Raw genomic sequence first — 19,672 nt, forward strand, 5'->3', positions numbered from 1 at the left:
TATACTTTTCAAACTAGAAAAGGAAAAATTTGGAATATAAATGATCAATAGAATGGTAAAAACAGTAGTAAAAGAAACAGGACTAGTCCTATGAGGTGGATTTGTCACCTAGGTTAATATGAGGAAACTGAGGCAGCAAAGGGTCTATGACTTACTCTCAGTTATGGCTGTTAAGTAGCACATCTGGGAATGGAGTCCACAGAGCCACAGCTTTAACCACTGCCCAACAAAGCCTCCAATCCAATGTCATCTATCTGGCCCCTTCTGTGTTGGAGAAATGAGGTCATGGAAAATTCAACAGCCCAGGTAACTGACATGAGGACAGGGATAAGTCTTGCCTTTTTTCTTGTCCCAGAAATATTAGCCTTCAGCTTTATTTATTCCCTAAACATGTTTTTCCTGGGCACTGACCAAGAAACCAGAACAGGAAAAGCCCTGCTGGCCCACAGATACAGAGTGTTTGAGGGGGATAACTCTCATTGCCTGAGCCTTGCTCTGTCATCACAACCATCCACATGTCCTGTCACATCTGCTTCTCAACACCTTCAACTCCACCCCCTTGGGCCGGTCTACCAACAGTACATTTCTGGACTACAAAACAGCCTCCACCCTGTATCAGCATCAGTTCTTGCTCTACCTCAGCTCATGCTCCACACATCAGACAGAAGGTGATTTCAAAACAAATCAGGTTATATTTGGCAAATTTGAGTGGACAAATGGGACTTCCAGTATGGGACTTCCCCGGTAGTCTAGTTGTTAAGACTCTGCACTTACAGTGCAGGGGGCGTGGGTTCCACCCTGGGCTGGGGTTATAAGATCCCACATGCTGCGCAGTGCGTCCAAAAAAAATTTTTTTTTTTTTTGCGGTACGTGGGCCTCTCACTGTTGTGGCCTCTCCCGTTGTGGGGCACAGGCTCCGGACGCGCAGGCTCAGCGGCCATGGCTCACGGGCCCAGCCGCTCTGCGGCATGTGGGATCCTCCCGGACCTGGGCACGAACCCGTGTCCCCTGCATCGGCAGGCGGACCCCCAACCACTGCGCCACCAAGGAAGCCCCACAAAAAATTTTTTAAAAAGCACATCGGTGGCCAAAGGGGCAAAGATCTCAGTCTTCCCTGTTACCTACCCTCCAAAATTTAGCTTTGGGGTTAGTAACACACTTCCCATCAACAGTTACCATTGATCATGCACAACCTTGTCCTGTCTGTGGTCAGCCTCATTGTAAATATATGTGGTGACAAAATCCAGGAGAGGCATAGCAGCTTCCTGAAGTCCCACACAGCCAATCTGAGGTAGACTCAGAAACATAGCCCATGCTGTCTGCTCTAGTGCTCTCCTGCAGGTGAATGGAGGCCTCTTTCTTCTTTATGGAGTAAACAAAATATCGACAGCTTTCAGGAATGGAGTTGTGGATTTCATACAGAAGGAGTAACAGCTGTGGAGTCCTACTGATTACTCCTTTAACCCAGAGTCTGGCGACAGTATTCAAAGTATGCAATCCTAGCCTTACTCGGTGTACCTACTCAGCCTCACCCATTCCTTTTCATGACAACTCCAATAAAGGCTCTGGGACATGCTTTCCCCCTCCCCCTTCTGCCTCATATCCACCTTGGTGCTTCCCCATGTGGCCCTGCATGGCATGCCCTGCCTTCTGTTTCTAGGGATCTGTGTGTAGTCTTCTTCCTTCAAGAAAATTATTTGTATCTGTCTGTGTTACCATACCTGATTAAAACAAATCTGAGGTACATTTTCAGACAGTAGATAATCATTTTACCTAAACTAAATGATTAAATAGTCTGTTCTTTTCTCATTAATCAAGTTATTTCAAATTCCACACCCATTTGAAGCTGTTTTAGTCTGTTGAGATCATCAATTTATCAATTCCTGTGACAAAATAAAACTGTTGCAGCTTCACACCACACTTTGTGGAGAGAGTCCTCCTCACCGCTGACTAACCATGAGCACCCAGATCTAGCAGAATTCTTATGTCGAGGTGGAGGCCGCCGTCAGCCGCCTGATCAACCCGCACCTGCAGGCCTCATCCACCTACCTCTCCCTGACCTTCTACTCTGAAGCTGACGAGGTGGCTCTGGAGGGTGTGGGCTTCTTCTTTCGGGAGTTGGCTGAGGAGAAGCACAAAGGTGCCCAGCTTCTCTTGAAGATGTGGAAGCAGTGGGGCAGCTGCACCCTGGTCCAGGACGGGCAAAAGCTGTCCCCGAACGAGCGGAGTGCCAGCGTGGACCCATGGAGGCCGCCATAACCCTGGAGAAGAGCCTGAACCAGGCCCTCTTGGATCTGCATGCCCTGGGTTCTGTAAGCCGCAGACGCCCAGCTCTGTGAGTTCCTGGAGAGCCGCTTCCTGGAAGAGGAGACGAAGCTCCTCAAGAAGATGGGCCACCATCTGACCAACCTGCGCAGGATGGCTGGCCCCCAGGCCGGGCTGGGCAAGTGTCTTCCAAAGGTTGTCCTGCAAGCATGACTAGGGGCCTCCGGAGCCCAGCGGCCTCTGCGGGACCCCTCTGCCTCTGCCCTCCTCGAGATCTCTGCCCGAGCCTCTTCCTTCAGCCAGGAAGCAAGTTTTTAACCACCCTGAAACCTTCACCTGAGCCGTGGTGCCAAATAGAAACAAAGAATGTTCTTTTGCAGAGGGGAAAAAAAGCTAGGCTGTGATTTAAAAAAAAAAAGTATCTGAATAGTATTAATGATTTGTAGTTTGTTTAATTCTCAAGATTGTCTAAAGAAATGGGTCCTAACTTTTGGGTACCAACTGGGTACATAGAGTATCTGATAAACTATGTTTTCTGTCAAGAAGAATAAATACACCTATTCTGAAGAGGTTGTATAGGGGATTCCCTGGTGGTCCAGTGGTTAGGAGTCTGTGCTTTCACTGCCCTGGACCCAGGTTCAATCCCTGGTTGGAGAGCTAAGATCCCACAAGTCGCGGTGTAGCCAAAAAGAAAAAAAATGTTACACAGAATTTTAGGGTTTTCATGACTTCTCTGGAGTCATTCTGGGTACTGGATTCAACTCTGGTTTTCTAAAATTTAAGTGTGGTTTTGCTGAGCAGAGAGCTGAGTACCTTGACCGGATCACATTGTGTTCATCTCTCAACCCTCAAACTCATGACAAAATTGCTTTTCCTGATTTTCAAGTTGGTGTGATGCCATCTGCATGTATTGAAGAAAGAGCCCTGAGAAGTTCATCTCTGAGTCTCCCATTAGGTTGCTACTGAGAACACTGATTATTACATCATACACTGATCTCTTTATGAAGCCTCTTGAGAAATTTCTTTCTGGTCTTAATATTAGGAATAACAGTGCTTTGCTTGGGTAATTGGGTGTTTTTGTTTTATGGACACTGTAAATGATGTAACTAATTAAGTTTCGTCTTCTAACTGCCTGCTAAAAAGCTTAGAGCCAAATTTGTGGTCCACCCAGAGTAAATGAGTAGAATCTTATAAGCATTTTGTACATGTTTTATTCCTGGTTCTTCTGTTACTAATTCCTTGGTTTATTTTGTGGATTTTAAGCCACCTTAAACAATTTCTGGAACAAGGTTGTGTATAAACAGAAAAAGTAAACTTTAAAAATACAAAAAAATAGGGACTTCCCTGGTGGTGCAGTGGTTAAGAATACGCCTGCCAATGCAGGGGACACAGTTTGAGCCCTGGTCCAGGAAGATCCCACATGCTGCGGAGCAACTAAACCCGTGTGCCACAACTACTGAGCCTGCGCTCTGGAGCCTGCGAACCACAACTACTGAGCCCATGCACCACAACTACTGAAGCCCTCGTGCCTACAGCCCGTGCTCCACAACAAGAGAAGCCACTGCAATGAGAAGCCCGCGCACCACAAAGAAGAGTAGTCCCCACTTGCCGCAACTAGAGAAAGCCCACGCACAGCAACGAAGACCCAAATGCAGCCAAAAATAAATTTTAAAAAATAAATTTTTTTAAATGCAAAAAAATAAAAATAAACTGTCTACCTAGCTTTTTTAATTTTAAAAACTGTCATACATTCAGTGGGATGTTCATATGAGATGTATAAATTGTTTTTTTCTTTTACAAAGACCACACCTATAAAACTCACCTCGTGTAATTTTTTTTAGGCATCCCCTGTCCCTTGTTACATTTACATGTTCCTCTGGGCCCCTAGAACTCACCTGACATTTTCTTTTTTTTAATTTTTTGGCCACAACGCATGGCATGTGGGATCTTAGTTCCCCAACCAGGGATCTAACCTGCGACCCCTGCAGTGGAAGTATGGAGTCTTCACCACTGGACCGCCAAGGAAGTCCCCACACCTGACATTTTGATAATCATTCTTTTGATGTCTTTATAGTTTTACTGCTTATCTATTCTATACTTCCCTAAACGATAGACTGTCTTTTATTGTCAAATTCTGAATTTTCCATAGATTGTATCATAGTGTATGCTTTTTTTTTTTTTTTTTTTTTTGGCGATGCGCGGGCCTCTCACAGCTGTGGCCTCTCCCGCTGCGGAGCAGAGGCTCTGGACGCGCAGGCCCAACGGCCATGGCTCACGGGCCCAGCTGCTCCGTGGCATATGGGATCCTCCCGGACCAGGGCATGAACCCGTGTCCCCTGCATTGGCAGGCGGACTCTCAACAACTGCGCCACCAGAGAAGCCCATGTATGCATTTTTCTGACTAGATTCTGTAACATGTTTGTTAGATTTATCCACAGAGATTCATGATATGGTGGTCAGCTCATTTCCACAGCTCATCAGTAATTGATAGGGTGAATAATCCAGAATCTACTCTTCTAAGATGTGATTTCAAGAAAATGACACATATCTTCTGTGCTTGGCTTAATGGGGGAGTTTATCTGCACCTCATCTCACACTTGTCAGTGGGACTATCTCTCCTGAATCTCCTCCCTCCCATTTACATGCCACATTGTGGTCTGATCTAAATAACTAATGTAACTTGGGTTTCTATCATCCTATGTTCTTAACTCCAATATTGACTCCTTTTATGATGTGTGTGATTTCTGATGTGATGTGTGTATAAATTATACAATTGGAAGGAGCCTTTTGAGGTATGTGTGTCAGTTCCATCAAGCATGAAATAAAGCCTTGTCTGGAGGCTGACTCCATGTCTTAGGAGCCTTCACTTTTTTTTTTTTTTTCTGAGGCTTCACTTTCAGTCATTGCTGTAACTAAGCCACGACTGATCCATGCATGCTGATAAGAAGAGGCAGACATTTTGGGGATCTCCTGCCAAGCTGACCTGAGGTGACACAGTTGGCATTAGAAACTCTCCCCCTCCCAAAATTAATATCTGGTCTTGGAGATAATGTGCTATAAATATGGGTGAGCTGGGACTGTCAGTTTGACACACCATCTCTTTGTGAGGATCCACTCACCAAGGCATTGGCCACAGGAGGCTTTGCCTGAGTGGACAATTTTCACCTCATCATTGGCGACCCAGGGATAATCTGAATGCCTCCTTGAGGAGACTGGTCTTGAAACTGAATAGACCTATATAGAGCCCTTCCCAGTGATAGAACCCCTGAGTCCCTGCTTACTGGTGATTAAGAAAAAGATGGTGGCCCATGCACTTATGGTCAATTAATCTATGACAAAGGAGGCAAGAATATATACAATGGAATCAGCTAGTACTGAACAACCCCTTCCAGAAAGTTCCAGGAAGGAGTGAAGTCTTCATCATCTTTTGCCCTCATGAGTCATTCCAAAGCTGTGAGGAGGTTAGTCACTGATCAGTCCACAGACGAAACTTACAGGAGAAAACTCAGGGAAATGAAGATTGACACAAAAGAAGGAGTCAGTGGTAAAGTAGGTGGTAGGAGAGCACATAATAAAGTGTTGGCATCTCTTTTATCAACAGCTGCCTGGTGTCAACAATGGTCCAATATCCTTCCCACCTGCAGGGAGTTAGCTTTGTATCTCGAAATGGAAGGGTAGTGGAACAAAAAGAGTAATAAGGGATGAAGGGGAGAAATCTGGTGGGAGAGGAGTGTTGGCTTATGGGTTTGAGGTTTATTGTCCTGCTTGGACACCAATGCTGAGCCCTTAAGAAGGGAAAGGGCACAGATGAGTTTGGGGTGAAGAAGGAAGATGAACACTTGGGATCCTCGGCTATCTCATCACCTACATCCAGAACTCAGAGTCTTCGCTTTACCACCATTGTTTTTTATATTGGGCGTCCCATTGTCAAAGGAAATTGGTAATGTATAACTGGCTCATTCCAAGGAAACTGCTTTATTGGCCCTCAAGATCCTCTTTAAATCCTTAAGGGAAGGAAAGCCTGGAGCACCAGCTGCGCAGGAACATTAAAATACAGGCCAATCTACAATAAGGATAGTCTCTAGATGAGAGTCTGGCAGAGTTCGTGACCCTGATTTCCCCTCCGCCTCCATCTCTGCAGCTCTGTCTGTTACTGAACTCAAGTCCTTGTGCCTGACACAGAGTGAGGCCAAACAATATCAAAACATCGGAGTTTGGAGCAGAAAAAGGCGTATTGCAGGGCGATGAAAGGAGACGGGTGACTAATGTCTTAAAAACCCCGAACTCTCTGAAAGCTGTCAGCAAAGATCTTTTGTAGGAAAGGTGAGGGAGGGGCGCGGTTAGTTGTTGCAAACTTCTTGGTAACAGATCCTTTGTTCTTGAGGTCAGGTAACGGTGTTCCTGTAAAACTCCACCAAAGAAGACTGGCCTGTATTTCTTATCCTCTGTTCTGACAAGAAAGGGCAAGGTCCCAAGGCACAAGTTTCACCCTCTGAGGTCCAGGTGCTGGCTAAAAGAAGGGGGTCCCTGCTCTGGCCAGTTATCCTGTCAGGTGAAGAGGTAGATCTTAGCTGGCGGTGCCCTCAGGGCCAAGTCCACAGACCCTGCCCAGTCGTCATCACTGGGGGAGCAAGGCACCAAGGACCCAACTGGCCCTCGATCTCCTCAGGCTGCCCAAACGGGGTGGTGAGACGTGTGTGTGCATGTCTGCAGGGTTCTGCAAACCGCGATCCATGCAGACTGCGGCCACCACTAGGTCACGGAGGTGGGGGTGAGAGGAGACGTTTGCCGTCGCCTCAAGGCCTGGGCCCCGCCAGTGAGCGGCGTTGGCAACGGCTCTGGAGCTCTGCAGGACACAGCCCCCAGCCTTCCCCGCCAGGGTCCCCCAGCTCACCCACCCGCCTAAGGCCAGAGGGCCTGGGGTGGGGGGGGGAGTCCGAGATCCGTCTCTTACCACACTCTCCGCTGGAGGACCACCACCAGTCATACCGTTAGCTCAACGAGACCTCTAACCTGGGCGCCCCGCTCAGGTCTGGCACTAACAGTCACCCCTAGCGTTCTGGCGGTAACGGTTGCCCGGTAACGGTCGCGCTGTAACGGCGCGTGCAAACAGCTGCGTGCCCGCCCCGCCCCTATTACGTGTCCAATTCCTCAAGGTTTGGCGGTGTGTGAACTACATTACCCAGCAGGCGCTGCTGTCCCCGGTGGCTGTGCTCGGCCAAGAAAACAGACATTTCCGCGCGCGTGAGGAACACGCTGGGCGGGACTTTTGGCGTCCGCTTAGGGGCGGTCGTTTTGGGGTCTGTTGGGTCTCTCCGCCTTGTCTGAGTCTCCGGAAAGCTGCTTTGAACTGGGGTGACGAGAGCGGGAAGGCACGAGAGGAGGCAGGCGCTGCACTGCACTGAGGCGGGTCTGACGTTCGGGCAGCAGCGCCCGGAGGTGACCCGATTCTGGGTAGGGGACAGGGATGCCTGGGGCCCGACCTGGTCCGCCGCTCCCGGCCTGGCTCCGCCCACAGACTCCGATGGCTGCGGCAGCGCTTAGAGTCCCGGCTCAGGTAAACACTCGTCCTCCGGTCTCTCACCGCCCTCACCCCACCGGACACCAAAGGCCCCACTGATCGTCCCCTGCTCGAGCCCCTGGGTCCAAGTCAGTAGGGAGCTCGTTGGGGGAGGGGTCCCCCATTTCTGTCAGCCAGTATGATGGGGTGTGGGAGAGGGTTACAGGCAGAGGGACCGGCACAATCAAAGACTTGGAACAATAACCGAACTGAGAGGCTTAAATTTGAAGTTTCTCTAGAGTCTGCACGGAACAGCTTAAGGGGATGAGTCCCACGTGAAAAGGCAGCCGGAGCAGCTGGGCCTTCATTCTGCGGCCGCTGGTGGCCACGGAGGGTTGTGAAGTAGAGAGACTCTATGTGTCAAAGTTTTCCAAAGGCTTCTCAGGGAAAAACAGACGGGGGTGGGGGTGATAAGAGTGGAGACTAGGAGACCTGTGAGCAAGTAAGCACAATAGACTAATAGAGAGTGCTGGTGCGGACTGGACCATTGCTGGTGGCAACAGCGGGGAGGATTGATCAGATTTCTTATGGGCTTTAAGCACTGAACAGACAGGATTTCCTGCTGCCCCAGATGTGGCTGTGAAAAAGTAGGGAAGGAAGGACGATGCTGTTTCTTGGTTTGCAGGGAGCAGGCTTCAGGGATAAGACTGGGAGTTGGATTTTGGACATGGTAACCCTGAGATGTCCCAGAGTGGAGGTGTCATGTGGGTAGCTTGCTTACTCATTCATGGGTTTCTGCGGAGGGATCTGGGCTGGAGATATCCAAGGGATGATGGGTGGTGGCCTGGACCAGGGCAAGCACTGTGGGTCCTATTTAGGAAGGAGAATCAAAGTTTTTATTTCAGTTAAGCCTGGAGGGTTGGGCTGCCCCCAAAGGGGTGGAGTCCTGTGCTCCAAAGTGGTTCTGGCTGGTGTGTGCAGGAATGGAGGGTTATAGGATATAAGGACCCAGGTCTGGGGTGGAGACTGAGATGTTCAGTGGTGTAGATTTGCCACTCCAGGCTCAGCAGGCCCTCATTTCCGCTCCTTGTGGAGAAAAAGAATACTCAGCGAGGCTAGTAGAGCATCTCCTTTGGTGCCTAAGTTCCCCCAGCTTTTAGGGCAGGAGGGATGAGCAGCTGCTCCAGTGCAAATGCCCCTAGCAGGATTCCCTTCAGGAGAGTGTACAGCAGGCAGTTAGGTTGCCAGTAGGACTAATATCTACTCAATATTCTCAGGCCCAAGTCCCCAGTTTATTAAATCGTGAGTTTATGAAATAAATACTCATTTAACACTAACTGGTAAAAATACATATATACATGTGTACATAAATTAAAATAACATGGCTTTAACAAGTTAATGATTATAAACACTTAATAATTGGTTGAAATTTCAATATACTGCTAAGCATTCAATTAAATCAAACATCTTCAATATTGTATTTTCTTAGTTAAAAGGCATGTTAAAAAACTGCATTTTTAATACCTACCAGGAAATCTTGACAGAAGCATCACTTATGAGGACAGTAAGAGTTGATATTTAGAACTTGTTGCATATGAATGCATTTGACGCAGACAGCAGCCCCACTGAGTGGACACCATTGTTATCCCCATTTGACAGACCACAACACTGAGGCACAGGGAGGTCGAGTATTTGTCCAAGGTCGCACAGCTGGTAAGAGGCATCACTGAGGACTGAGGCCCAGATGGTGTAAGGCACCTTGATTGAGCCTTTGGGTCCAACATTATTGCCTGCTTCTCACAGCCTTGCTTTTCCATAGGTTGTTGTGGCTGCAGAATCACTTGCAGACCATGAAGAGGTAAGTGAAAGGTATACTCGGTCTTCACTCTTTTCACCTCCCACCTGCATGGGCTCCAGGATTGTAGTGTCTTGGGACTTTACCTGCTACTCTCCCTACCCTGCCATCTGAGATCCCTGGAAGGTGGTCATCCAAGGTCAGGTCCCTGAGTCCAGACCACGAATTATACAGATTGGTTTCCATTTCTGGCAACCGGTGGCATGACGCTTAGAAGAAATTCCATTCACATTGGTCAACATTAGAAGATGCTAGAGGTGAGGTTGAGCTGGGAATGACCAGGCAACCTTAGGTCTCCATTATGTCTGGTGGAAATAGCAGGAAGCAGGCGTTAGACCTGGAATGGTGGGCTGAAGAGGTGGGCCTTTATCCGGAGGGTGATGGGAGCCATAGAAGGTTTGGAGCAGAGGAGGGAACTGATCTGACCCAGGCTTAAGAAGCATTTTCTGCTGCAGAGTAGAGAGAAGACTGTTGGGTTACAGGGAGACCAGGGAGGAGGTTACTGCAATAGTCCAGGTGAGTGTTGGTAGCTGGACCAGAGTAGTGGCAGTGGAGGTGGGAGACATGTTGGAGTCTGTGTCTGTTTTTTTTAAGTAGGTCTGAGCAGACTTTCTGATGTGGAGGGTGGGAGAGAGAAGAGGAAGACTGTCACTCGGGTGACTCTGAGATGTTTGGCCTTAGTAGCTAGAAGCAGGGTTAGTACTACCATGTCGAAGTCAGCGGCAAGAGTAATTTTCAGTGGGAATATTAGGAGCTAGGTTCTGGCTGTTGAACTGAGATGCTCCAGAAAACCCTTGAGTGGATTCATCCAGTGGATACCTGGACACACACATCTTGAGTTCAGATTGGATTCACCCACAATATGGATGGTGTGTGGACCAGGATGGAACTGTGATCAGATTTGGCAGGGGGCACCTTCAGGTCCTGTGGCAGTGTGTTAGGTGACAAGGGAGGAGTGTGTGGGGCCGAGGACTGGGTCTCTTGCTAGATGGGGTGGTGGGCTTCACAGAAACACGTAAGGGAACATAGTGGCCATGGGGAGGCGTTGTAGGAGTGAGGAGGATCTGGCTGGTGACCAGGGTTTCCATGGGGAGTGGATATGAGACAAGGCAGGGAGATGACAGCAAACCTGGTGCTATTGCTTATTCATCAAGCTATGGGCTCCCCAGACTTGTTCTTATCCCCACTGTGACCTGGAGGTTAGCACAAGATCACACAGTGTCCTCTGGGACAGCTATTAGGCCTGATGTGAGAGACAGGTGGATCTGGGCTTTTGTTCTTTTTTTTTTTTTTTTAATTTTTTGGCCACGCTGCGCACATGTGGGATCTTAGTTCCCCGACAAGGGATGGAACCCGAGCCTCCTGCATTGGAAGCACAGAGTCTTAACCACTGGACCACCAGGGAAGTCCCTGGACCTGGGCTTTGAATAAGTATCAGAGGAAGCTGAGACTGATGAGGGGACAGCTTTGCAACACAGAAGTGGAAGAGGGCCGAGTGTACCTGAGATCTGTGCATCGTTTTGGGTGGCTGACGATGAAGCAAGGATAAGGGCCAAGTAAGGAGGCCTTCAAAGCAGGCCTGGGGGTTGCCCCTGGCAGTTAGTGCCTTTGGAACACTGGGACAGTAGGATTCTGATTGCACTTGCCAAGCACCCTCAGGATGCCACGTGCACACTGGCACGTGGTGAGGCCAGGGAGATGCAGGATGTGGTGTAGTGGGTGGTGGTGGCCGTGAGGGGTTGGGGCTGTGAAGGGAGGTGTGGTGTAAAGAACAATGTATAGGGCTTCCCTGGTGGTACAGTGGTTAAAAATCCACCTGCCAATGCAGGGGACATGGGTTTGAGCCCTGGTCTGGGAAGATCCCACATGCCGTGGAGCAACTAAGCCCGTGTGCTACAACTACTGAGCCTGCGCTCTAGAGCCCTCAAGCCACAAATACTGAGCCTGTGTTCCACAACTACTGAAGCCCTCTTGCCTAGAGCCTGTGCTCCACAACAGGAGAAGCCAGTGCAATAAGAAGCCCGTGCACCGCAATGAAGAGTAGCCCCCACTCGCCACAAATAGAGAAAGCCTGCGTGCAGTAAAGAAGACCCAACGCAGCCAAAAATAAATAAATAAATTTATATTTAAAAAAAATAAAAGAACGATGTACATGTTGGGAGGGAGTGTCAACTGATGGCCCCAGGCCCTTGGACTGGGGCCTGAGGGGAGGACAGTGACTCAGTTTTGGTTGTGTTTGGGAAGCACAATCTAGAGGATCCCAGGTAAGCTGTCGGGCAGAAGGGTGAGGCTCTGCAGGCCAGCACCAGGGCTCAGATGACACATACCCCCCTGCCTGTTGTCGATGAGGGCCGAACACAGTGATTGATGGGATGGCCAGCAAAGGGTGGGCATCAATGGCACCAGGGCCTGGGATCTCCTCTGAGGTTGGTGGCTTGGGAGGAGGGTGGATATTTGGGGAGATGCTTAGAGTCCTGGGAAGGAGGCTGCACATAAACTGAACCATCCCCATCTTGGCAGGGCCGAGTGACATTTGAGGATGTGGCTGTCTACTTCTCACAGGAGGAGTGGGGACTCCTTGATAAAGCCCAGAGACTCCTGTACCGCAGTGTGATGCTGGAGAACTTCTCACTGATGGCCTCTCTGGGTAAGTTCCTTGCACCCCACAGCTTAGGCGGGGCTCTGCTCTTCCCCTTCTCCAAGGGCAGGTCTGTCCTTCCCAAAGCTGGTCCATGGGTACTGCGTCCTTCCCTGTGTGCTGTAGTAGGTGTTGTGAGTGAAAGCCTGGGCTGGGTACACTACCCCTTCTGTCCCCAAACTGCTGCTGCCCCAAAGTTGTGCAGGAAAGGGTTTGGGGATCAGGAGTGTTGTAGTCCAACCGATGGATCACATGCTACTGGCCTTTCCCTGGCCTGATGCTGTGGAGATCCATGGCAGTCCTGTGCCCCCAGTTCTGCCCTCTCCCTTTGGCTGACATGGGATCAGCCTGTGCCAGGAATCGAGGTACCAACACGGCCACTGCTTGACTGGGTTGTTCCTGCAAGATCCTTCTCCAAGCTTCTTGTTTGTAATATTCAGTCTTCATCCCTGTGGGCTGCCGTGGAGCGGGTTGTTTTGACCTGCCTGCCTTGTCCCTCCCTTAGGACTCACATTTTCCAGGACCCAGGAAATTACTCAGCTGGAGCAGTGGGGAGAGCCCTTTGTGCCTGCCTGTGAAGTCGTGATCACAGCCACGCCAAGAGGTGCTTGGAGGGAGGAAGTGGGGAAGAGGGAACTCAGGGATGGGTTCAAATCATACCAGGAGTCTCTCCATGGTGCCCTGATGTTTTGGTGTCAAACAAGGGGCCAAGGGTGATTTTCTCCTTTTCTTCCTCAGCTCTGCCCGCTGCTCAGGGCAGCTCTGGTTTCTGACCCAGGGCTGACCCCACCCATCCTCCACTGCTCCCTCTCCAGTGCTCACCAACAGTAGACCCATTTTGTGCTCTTTTATGACATGGCCAGGCAGATGCAGCCACGAGAGGAAACACAGGACAGCCTAAGGAAAAAAACAAAGTTTATTATGCTCACAGGTCCAGAGAGTCACTGCACGCCAAGAGGGGGGTCACGTGGGAGGAGCGCAAGGGAGCAGGCTAAATGGAGCAGGGGGGAAGCAGAGGGTGAGGATCTGTTGGCAAGTGTCTCTGTTGGTGGTTGGGGGGAGAATGCAAGAAAAGGCACAAGGGGATTTATTTATTTATTTATTTGGGGCTGCGTTGGGTCTTTGTTGCTGCGCGCGGGCTTTCTCTAGTTGCGGCGAGTGGGGGCTGCTCTTTGTTGCAGTGCATGGGTTTCTCATTGTGGTGACTTCTCTTGTTGTAGAGCGTGGCCTCTAGGCACACGGGCTTCAGTAGTTGTGGCATACGGGCTCCGTAGTTGTGGCTCGCAGGCTCTAGAGCGCAGGCCCAGTAGCTGTGGTGTATGGGATTAGCTGCTCCGTGGCATGTGGGATCTTCCCAGACAAGGGCTCGAACCCATGTCCCCTGAATTGGCAGACAGATTCTTAACCCCTACACCATCAGGGAAGTCCCAACACGAGGGGATTTTATTGGTGCATTTAAACGTACTAGGTCACACTCAGGGGAGGACCAGAAGGGCAACTTGTGGCAGGGACCAGCCTCCTCACACTGGTGCCACTGGGGGGAGGCTCACAGCCTCTTTGTGGGGATGCCGAGGGAGCAGGAAAACAGGGAGCTTCAAAGGTTGCAATATAGTTGGCCCTGTGGTGTCTCAACATCGTTATAAACTCTCATTGGGATGGGTGACACTTGCCACCTGGGTTGTGGCGATGTTACAGGTGACAGGAATAGTTTGTTCTTGCCACCAAAGGCAATCTTTGACAAAGGTGACAACTAAGAAGGGTCCTACCAGATATATAATGAGGGTTTGAAACCCAGGCCGCAGCCAGCACGGCAGGTAGTAGGGGAAAGGCAAGAGAACAGATCAGTCACCTCCGGGTTTAAGGGAGTCTTTTGGAAGCTTTTGGTTCTGTTACAAAAGATTTTTACCACTTGTCCTAATTCTCATAGCTTGGCCTGTAGCTGTCCTGAGCCACCTTTCCTGGCTAGTAAGCAATCAGGAGCCAGTCTGTTATCCATGACCATTTGGGCTCAGAGACTTGTAGGTTTGTTGAATAAGGGCGAAGGTTTCCTGCACCCTTTGTACGTGATCTGAGAGGGCCGCTGAAAGGCGCTGGTTGGCAGACGTGATCTGATCTTGTTGGACAAAGGCTGCTGTACTGGTGCCAAACCTGGTGTCTCCTGCGGCTACCACAAGTCTGATTAAGATGGGAATAAATAGGGACTTCCCTGGTGGTCCAGTGTTTAAGACTCCACACTTCTGCTGCTGGGGGCATGGGCCCAATCCCTGGTTGGGGAATTAAGATCCCGCATGCCACACGACATAGCCAAAAAAATAAAAAAATAAGATGGGAATAGATAATTGCCTGTTTTGCCCAGCGTCCTTGGGTTGATGGAAAAAGGGAGGTACCTGGTGGATAAAGAACTGGAGTGAGGATGGGACCTGGTCCACGTCCTGGCAGTAATTGTGGGCTGGGCTGTTTAAATAACTCACGGGCAACTTTGTAAATGTATATTGGGTTTCTTCAAAAGTACAGGCGAACTGGGGCTGTGATTAAGGGGTCATAGGCCCAGAATAAAATATACTGGGTCAGATCCACTCTGGCCAAGTAGTCACTGGTGCCCTCTTGATGTCTTCAGTTAATTGGATTATGTTAGGTGTTGGACCCCTGACGGGGGGAACTTGAGCTTTAAGGTTTCGATAATCAACAGTTAAGTGCCACTCCTATTAAGGAGAAATAGCAGGAATCATCTCCCCTTCTTTTAGTAGATCTTGAACAACGAGTCAAAGGCCAGTACCTTGTTTCAGGTGATACTATGGCATGTTTACTACCTTCACCAGCAGGGGCAACTCCACAGGTTCTCACTTTGTGAGAGGGACTTGAGCTTGTTCAGGTGTCATACACATCTGTCTCTCACAGGAAAACTCAAAGCATCAGGGGTCACCATCACGGGCAGCTGTTTGATAAAGATGGTTGACACCTGGTGCAGTGTGTTTGCCATGACTAGTTCTACCACTATCACCCTGGAGGCAGTAGGGGGTGTCAGCCACTCGGGAAAGAATGCTAGGCGTGGGGGGTGGTTATCCGCACACCAGGCGGCGGATGTGAGTCAGGGTGCGCAGAGCTCTTGTGGCACGTCTGGAGATAGTTCCATCCGTGGCCTCCCATTTGGTGTGAGATATACCAATAAGGTTAAGCAACAAAGCTCTGTATCGGGATGGGCACCTGCAAGAACAACTCCTGGACTCTGTGACAAAGAGGGCCTCCTGGTTTAGAAACGGGCTCAGGGTTCTCCTTGTCTGAATGCCCAAAGAACTGATAGATCCATTGAACCATTCCAGTTTTTGCAGAGGAGCACATGGGCTTCCTTTACTGTTTCCCATTGGGCATCTCCAGGCCATGAAAATCCAATTCAGTTAACGGCAGGGCTTCTGAGGCCCAAGTGGTGGTAGAGGCTTCAGATTCCTCATCTGAGGCCTATATAATCTCATCAAAAGTTTTGGTCTCTGTCACACCTACCCTGGCATTTGGGATGCCCTCTGTCCTCCCTGAGGTCCTTCAGCCCCAAAATATCAGGTGAGAATTGAACTTGGAGGGCCAAAATATCTTTAATTATGCATCTTAGCCTCTTTCCAAATGCTGGCAGCTGCCTCATCTCTGGGGCTGAATGTGCACCCATGTTAAATGCTCTCAGTAACCAATCAGCTCCCTTTCCCCACCTCTTTGAATGAAATCTTTAAGAATCATTGGTATTTCTAGTCTTGTGAAATTGCAAGTTTCACCTTATAATTCCTTATGATCTCCTGTGCTCTTGAGCCGCTGGGTCTGAGAAGACCTTGGATGCTTCCTTTCTGTAGCCCCTCTCGTAGGCAGCAGCTTCCCTTTCTAAGGTGACTTCAGCTGGGTTGGGATCCATTCAGGACAGCTCTGGTGGCCAGATCTTTTCCGATCGTTCTTAGACCTCAGGAGCTGAGCAGTAGTTGGCAGGTTGATAGGCAGTGGCACTAAGTAGAGCCCAGCTATTTTGCAAAGATATTTTACTTTGAAATAATTGGCTCACCTCCTCTGGTTATTGGGAGTTGCTGGAATTAAATGTTCCTGCTAAGATCCTGGCCTGTAAGATCTTGAGCCACTGATCTCCAGGAATGGTGCCCCCAATACCCATGGGATCAGGAGACAAAGAGCGACAGCAGTGAAGAAGTGGTTGCCAGCACCATCGACCTTCACAGAGTGCCACGGTGGACTTCTCTGAAGGGGATGCAGCATCACTGGTTAGGACTGAGGAGAGGAACAGGGGGAAGGTGCAAGGGGATTTCACTGGTGAGTTTAAATGGCCCTGGGTCTCAGTCAGGAAGGTAGGTAAGAGAACTTGTGGCAGGGGTCCACCTTCTCACACTGGTGCACATGGTGGCATAATTTACAGCTTTTTTGTGGGGCTGTTGAGGCAACAGGAGAATGGGAAGTTTTCCAGGTCACAATACAAGCTTTCACTCCATGTGTCATGAGGTGTACACATATCCTTAATAGTCCTTGAACACCAGCTACTCAATTGCCTTCAATTTTTCTGGGCCTGGACACACCCTTCTGCACTGTGTTCCTGTGTCACCAGCAGCTGAAACCCTGCTGAAAGCCATTTGAGGAGGAGTGTGTTGGAGACCCTGCCTTTCCTCCCTGGGATGCAACCCATCTTGTATCCTTGCTACTCATGAGTCCCCATGATCTATGAGGTTGTCAGGTCTGGCACTGCACAGTGAGCTCTCCCTCACCCTGCCAGTAATCCCAGGAACTCCATACTGGCTGTGTCAGACACATTTGTGAGGGTGCTGCCCCGTCCCGCCAAAGTCTACATACTATTCATCAGCATTTCTCTGCTTTCAGGTTGTTGGTGTAGAGCGGAGGCTGAGGACGTGGCACCTGAGCAGGGTGTTTATGTAGAGGGAGTGCTCAGAGCAAACCTTCACCAACACCAGAAGCTGAGCTCTGGAGAGAAACCCTCAAGAAGAGAAGAGGGTGAGGAGGGTGGGAAGGTCTCCCCAACTAGCTCTGGTCTTCCCAAGCATCAGGTGGCTCACAGCAGAGGGGAGCCACATAGGAGCACTGAAAGTGGGGAGGGCTTTCACCCTGGAAAAAGGCATTACAGATGCAGCGAGTGTGGGAAAGCCTTTGGTCAGAAATACTTACTTGTTCAGCACCAGAGACTACACACTGGAGAAAAACCTTATGAATGCAGCGAATGTGGCAAATTATTTAGCCATAAATCCAACCTTTTTATACACCAAATAGTTCACACTGGTGAAAGGCCTTACCAGTGTAGTGAATGCAGAAAATCTTTTAGTCGCAATGCTGACCTCATTCAACACCGGAGAGTTCACACTGGAGAAAAGCCTTTTAAATGTAGTGAATGTGGAAAAGCCTTCAGGCATAATTCCACACTTGTTCAGCATCACAGAATCCACACTGGAGTGAGGCCTTATGAGTGCAGCGAATGTGGGAAGTTCTTTAGCTTTAACTCAAGCCTCATGAAACATCAGAGAGTTCACACTGGAGAAAGGCCTTATAAGTGCAGCGAGTGTGGGAAATTCTATAGCCACAAATCAAGCCTTATTAATCACTGGCGAGTTCACACTGGAGAAAGGCCTTATGAGTGCAGCGAATGTGGGAAATTCTTTAGCCAAAGCTCTAGCCTCATGCAACACCGAAAAGTTCACACTGGAGAAAAGCCTTTTAAGTGCAATGAATGTGGAAGATTATTTAGTGAGAATTCTAGCCTCGTTAAACACCAGAGGGTTCACACTGGAGCAAGGCCTTATGAGTGCAGGGAATGTGGGAAATTGTTCCGCCACAGCTCCAGCCTTGTTAAACATCGGAGGATTCACACTGGAGAAATGCCCTATGAGTGCAGCAGTTGTGGGAAATCATTTAGCCAGCGTTTCAACCTCATTCAACACCATAAAGTTCACAGTGGAGAAAAGTCTTGAATGCAGCTAATGTAGAAAAGTCTTTAAGCAAAGGTCCACTCTGATTCAGCAACAGAAACTGCACAGCTCAAACAGGCCTTATGAATACGGGGACCTGAAGAAAGTTTGCAGCCAAAGTCTTAATCCTGTTTGGCACCAGAAAGTTCAGACTGGGGAAAGGCCTTAAGAGTGCAGGGCATGTGCTGTCTCCTGGTCAACCTAACTTAAACATAGAAGCTCTGAGAGCAGCCTTTATGAGTGAGCCAACAATTGAATATCATTCATCCAAACATGCACACTGGAGCAGGATGAGAATTGCTGACATCCTGCTCCTCTTGAGAGGCTAGTCCTCTGCCAGGCAGCTCTAATGAGAGGGAGCCCTGTGTTCTTGACTGCCTCAGTCTGGAGTTTTCATCTCTGAGTTCGAAGCAGGGAGAGAGGGTGTGGCCTTGGTTCAGATGTGACTGGCTCTTGCTGTTCGTCCTGAGTATTAGATTTCCTTAAATGTTTCCTCATTTACTGTGTAGACTTAGGATCATTTCTAGAGGCTTTAGATGGTGTTTTTATAATTTTTCACCAGTTTCATTGGGAATCAGGGCTTGCAGAGCTCCTTACACTGCCATGCTGGAAGTTGATGCAAATATTTAACTTTTTAAGAACTTGCCACCTTGTGTTGTAAATGGTTATGCCATCTCACATTTCCTGGAGTGTATTCGTTTTCCAGTTTCTTCACATCCTTCCTGACCTTTGTATGTAAGACACTGGCCATTCATTTTAGCCATTCTAGTAGGTATGTAGTAGTATTTCACTGTGGTTTTAATTTGCATTTCCCTAATGACTCCCTGTGTATTTGCCATCCATATATCTTTAGTGAATTATCTGTTCAAAGTTTTTTGCCTACTATTAAGGAACTGTCTTGTAATTTCTTAATATATTCGGGGTGCAAGTTACTCATTTGATATATGCTTTACCAATATTTCCTCACAGTCTGTGGCTTTGCTTTTCATTTCTTAACGTTATCTTTCCTAGAGTAGAATTTCTTAATTTTCATGAAATCCAATTTACCCATTCGTTTTTTATTGATTGTACTTTTGGTATTGTACTCTTTCTCTTATCTTTGACTGTAAAAAAAAGCCTTATCTGAGTATGCTATTGGAGTCTTAAGACCCTTTTAAATATCCAGTCTTGGGACTTCCCTGGCAGCACAGTGGTTAAGAATCCACCTGCCGATGCAGGGGACACAGGTTCGAGCCCTGGTCCGGGTAGATCCCACATGCTGTGAAGCAACTAAGCCCGTGCACCACAATTATTGAGCCTGCGATCTAGAGCCCATGCTCTAGAGCCCACAAGCCACAATTACTGAAGCCTGCATGCCTAGAGCCCATGCTCTGCAACAAGAGAAGCCACCGCAATACACAATGAAGAGTAGCCCCTGCTTGCCACAACCAGAGAAAGACTGTGCACAGCAACAAAGACCA

At 48.9% G+C, this 19,672-nt stretch overlaps 1 protein-coding gene and 1 pseudogene across 1 annotated transcript; both read left to right on the forward strand.

Moving 5' to 3' along the window:
• Window positions 1-1,956: 1,956 nt before the first annotated feature.
• Window positions 1,957-2,478, forward strand: LOC141277128 (ferritin light chain pseudogene; annotated as a pseudogene).
• Window positions 2,479-7,502: 5,024 nt separating this feature from the next.
• On the forward strand, window positions 7,503-19,180 carry LOC101334410 (uncharacterized). Its single transcript, XM_033846018.2, has 5 exons — window positions 7,503-7,822; window positions 9,585-9,623; window positions 12,141-12,267; window positions 12,764-12,862; window positions 17,116-19,180. The coding sequence occupies exons 1-5, from the start codon at window positions 7,733-7,735 to the stop codon at window positions 18,213-18,215; spliced, it is 1,455 nt and encodes a 484-aa protein (XP_033701909.1). The 5' UTR covers window positions 7,503-7,732; the 3' UTR covers window positions 18,216-19,180.
• The last annotated feature ends 492 nt before the right edge of the window (window positions 19,181-19,672 follow it).

This window comes from Tursiops truncatus, chromosome 19 (genome assembly GCF_011762595.2).
Source record: "Tursiops truncatus isolate mTurTru1 chromosome 19, mTurTru1.mat.Y, whole genome shotgun sequence".
NCBI lineage: Eukaryota > Metazoa > Chordata > Mammalia > Artiodactyla > Delphinidae > Tursiops > Tursiops truncatus.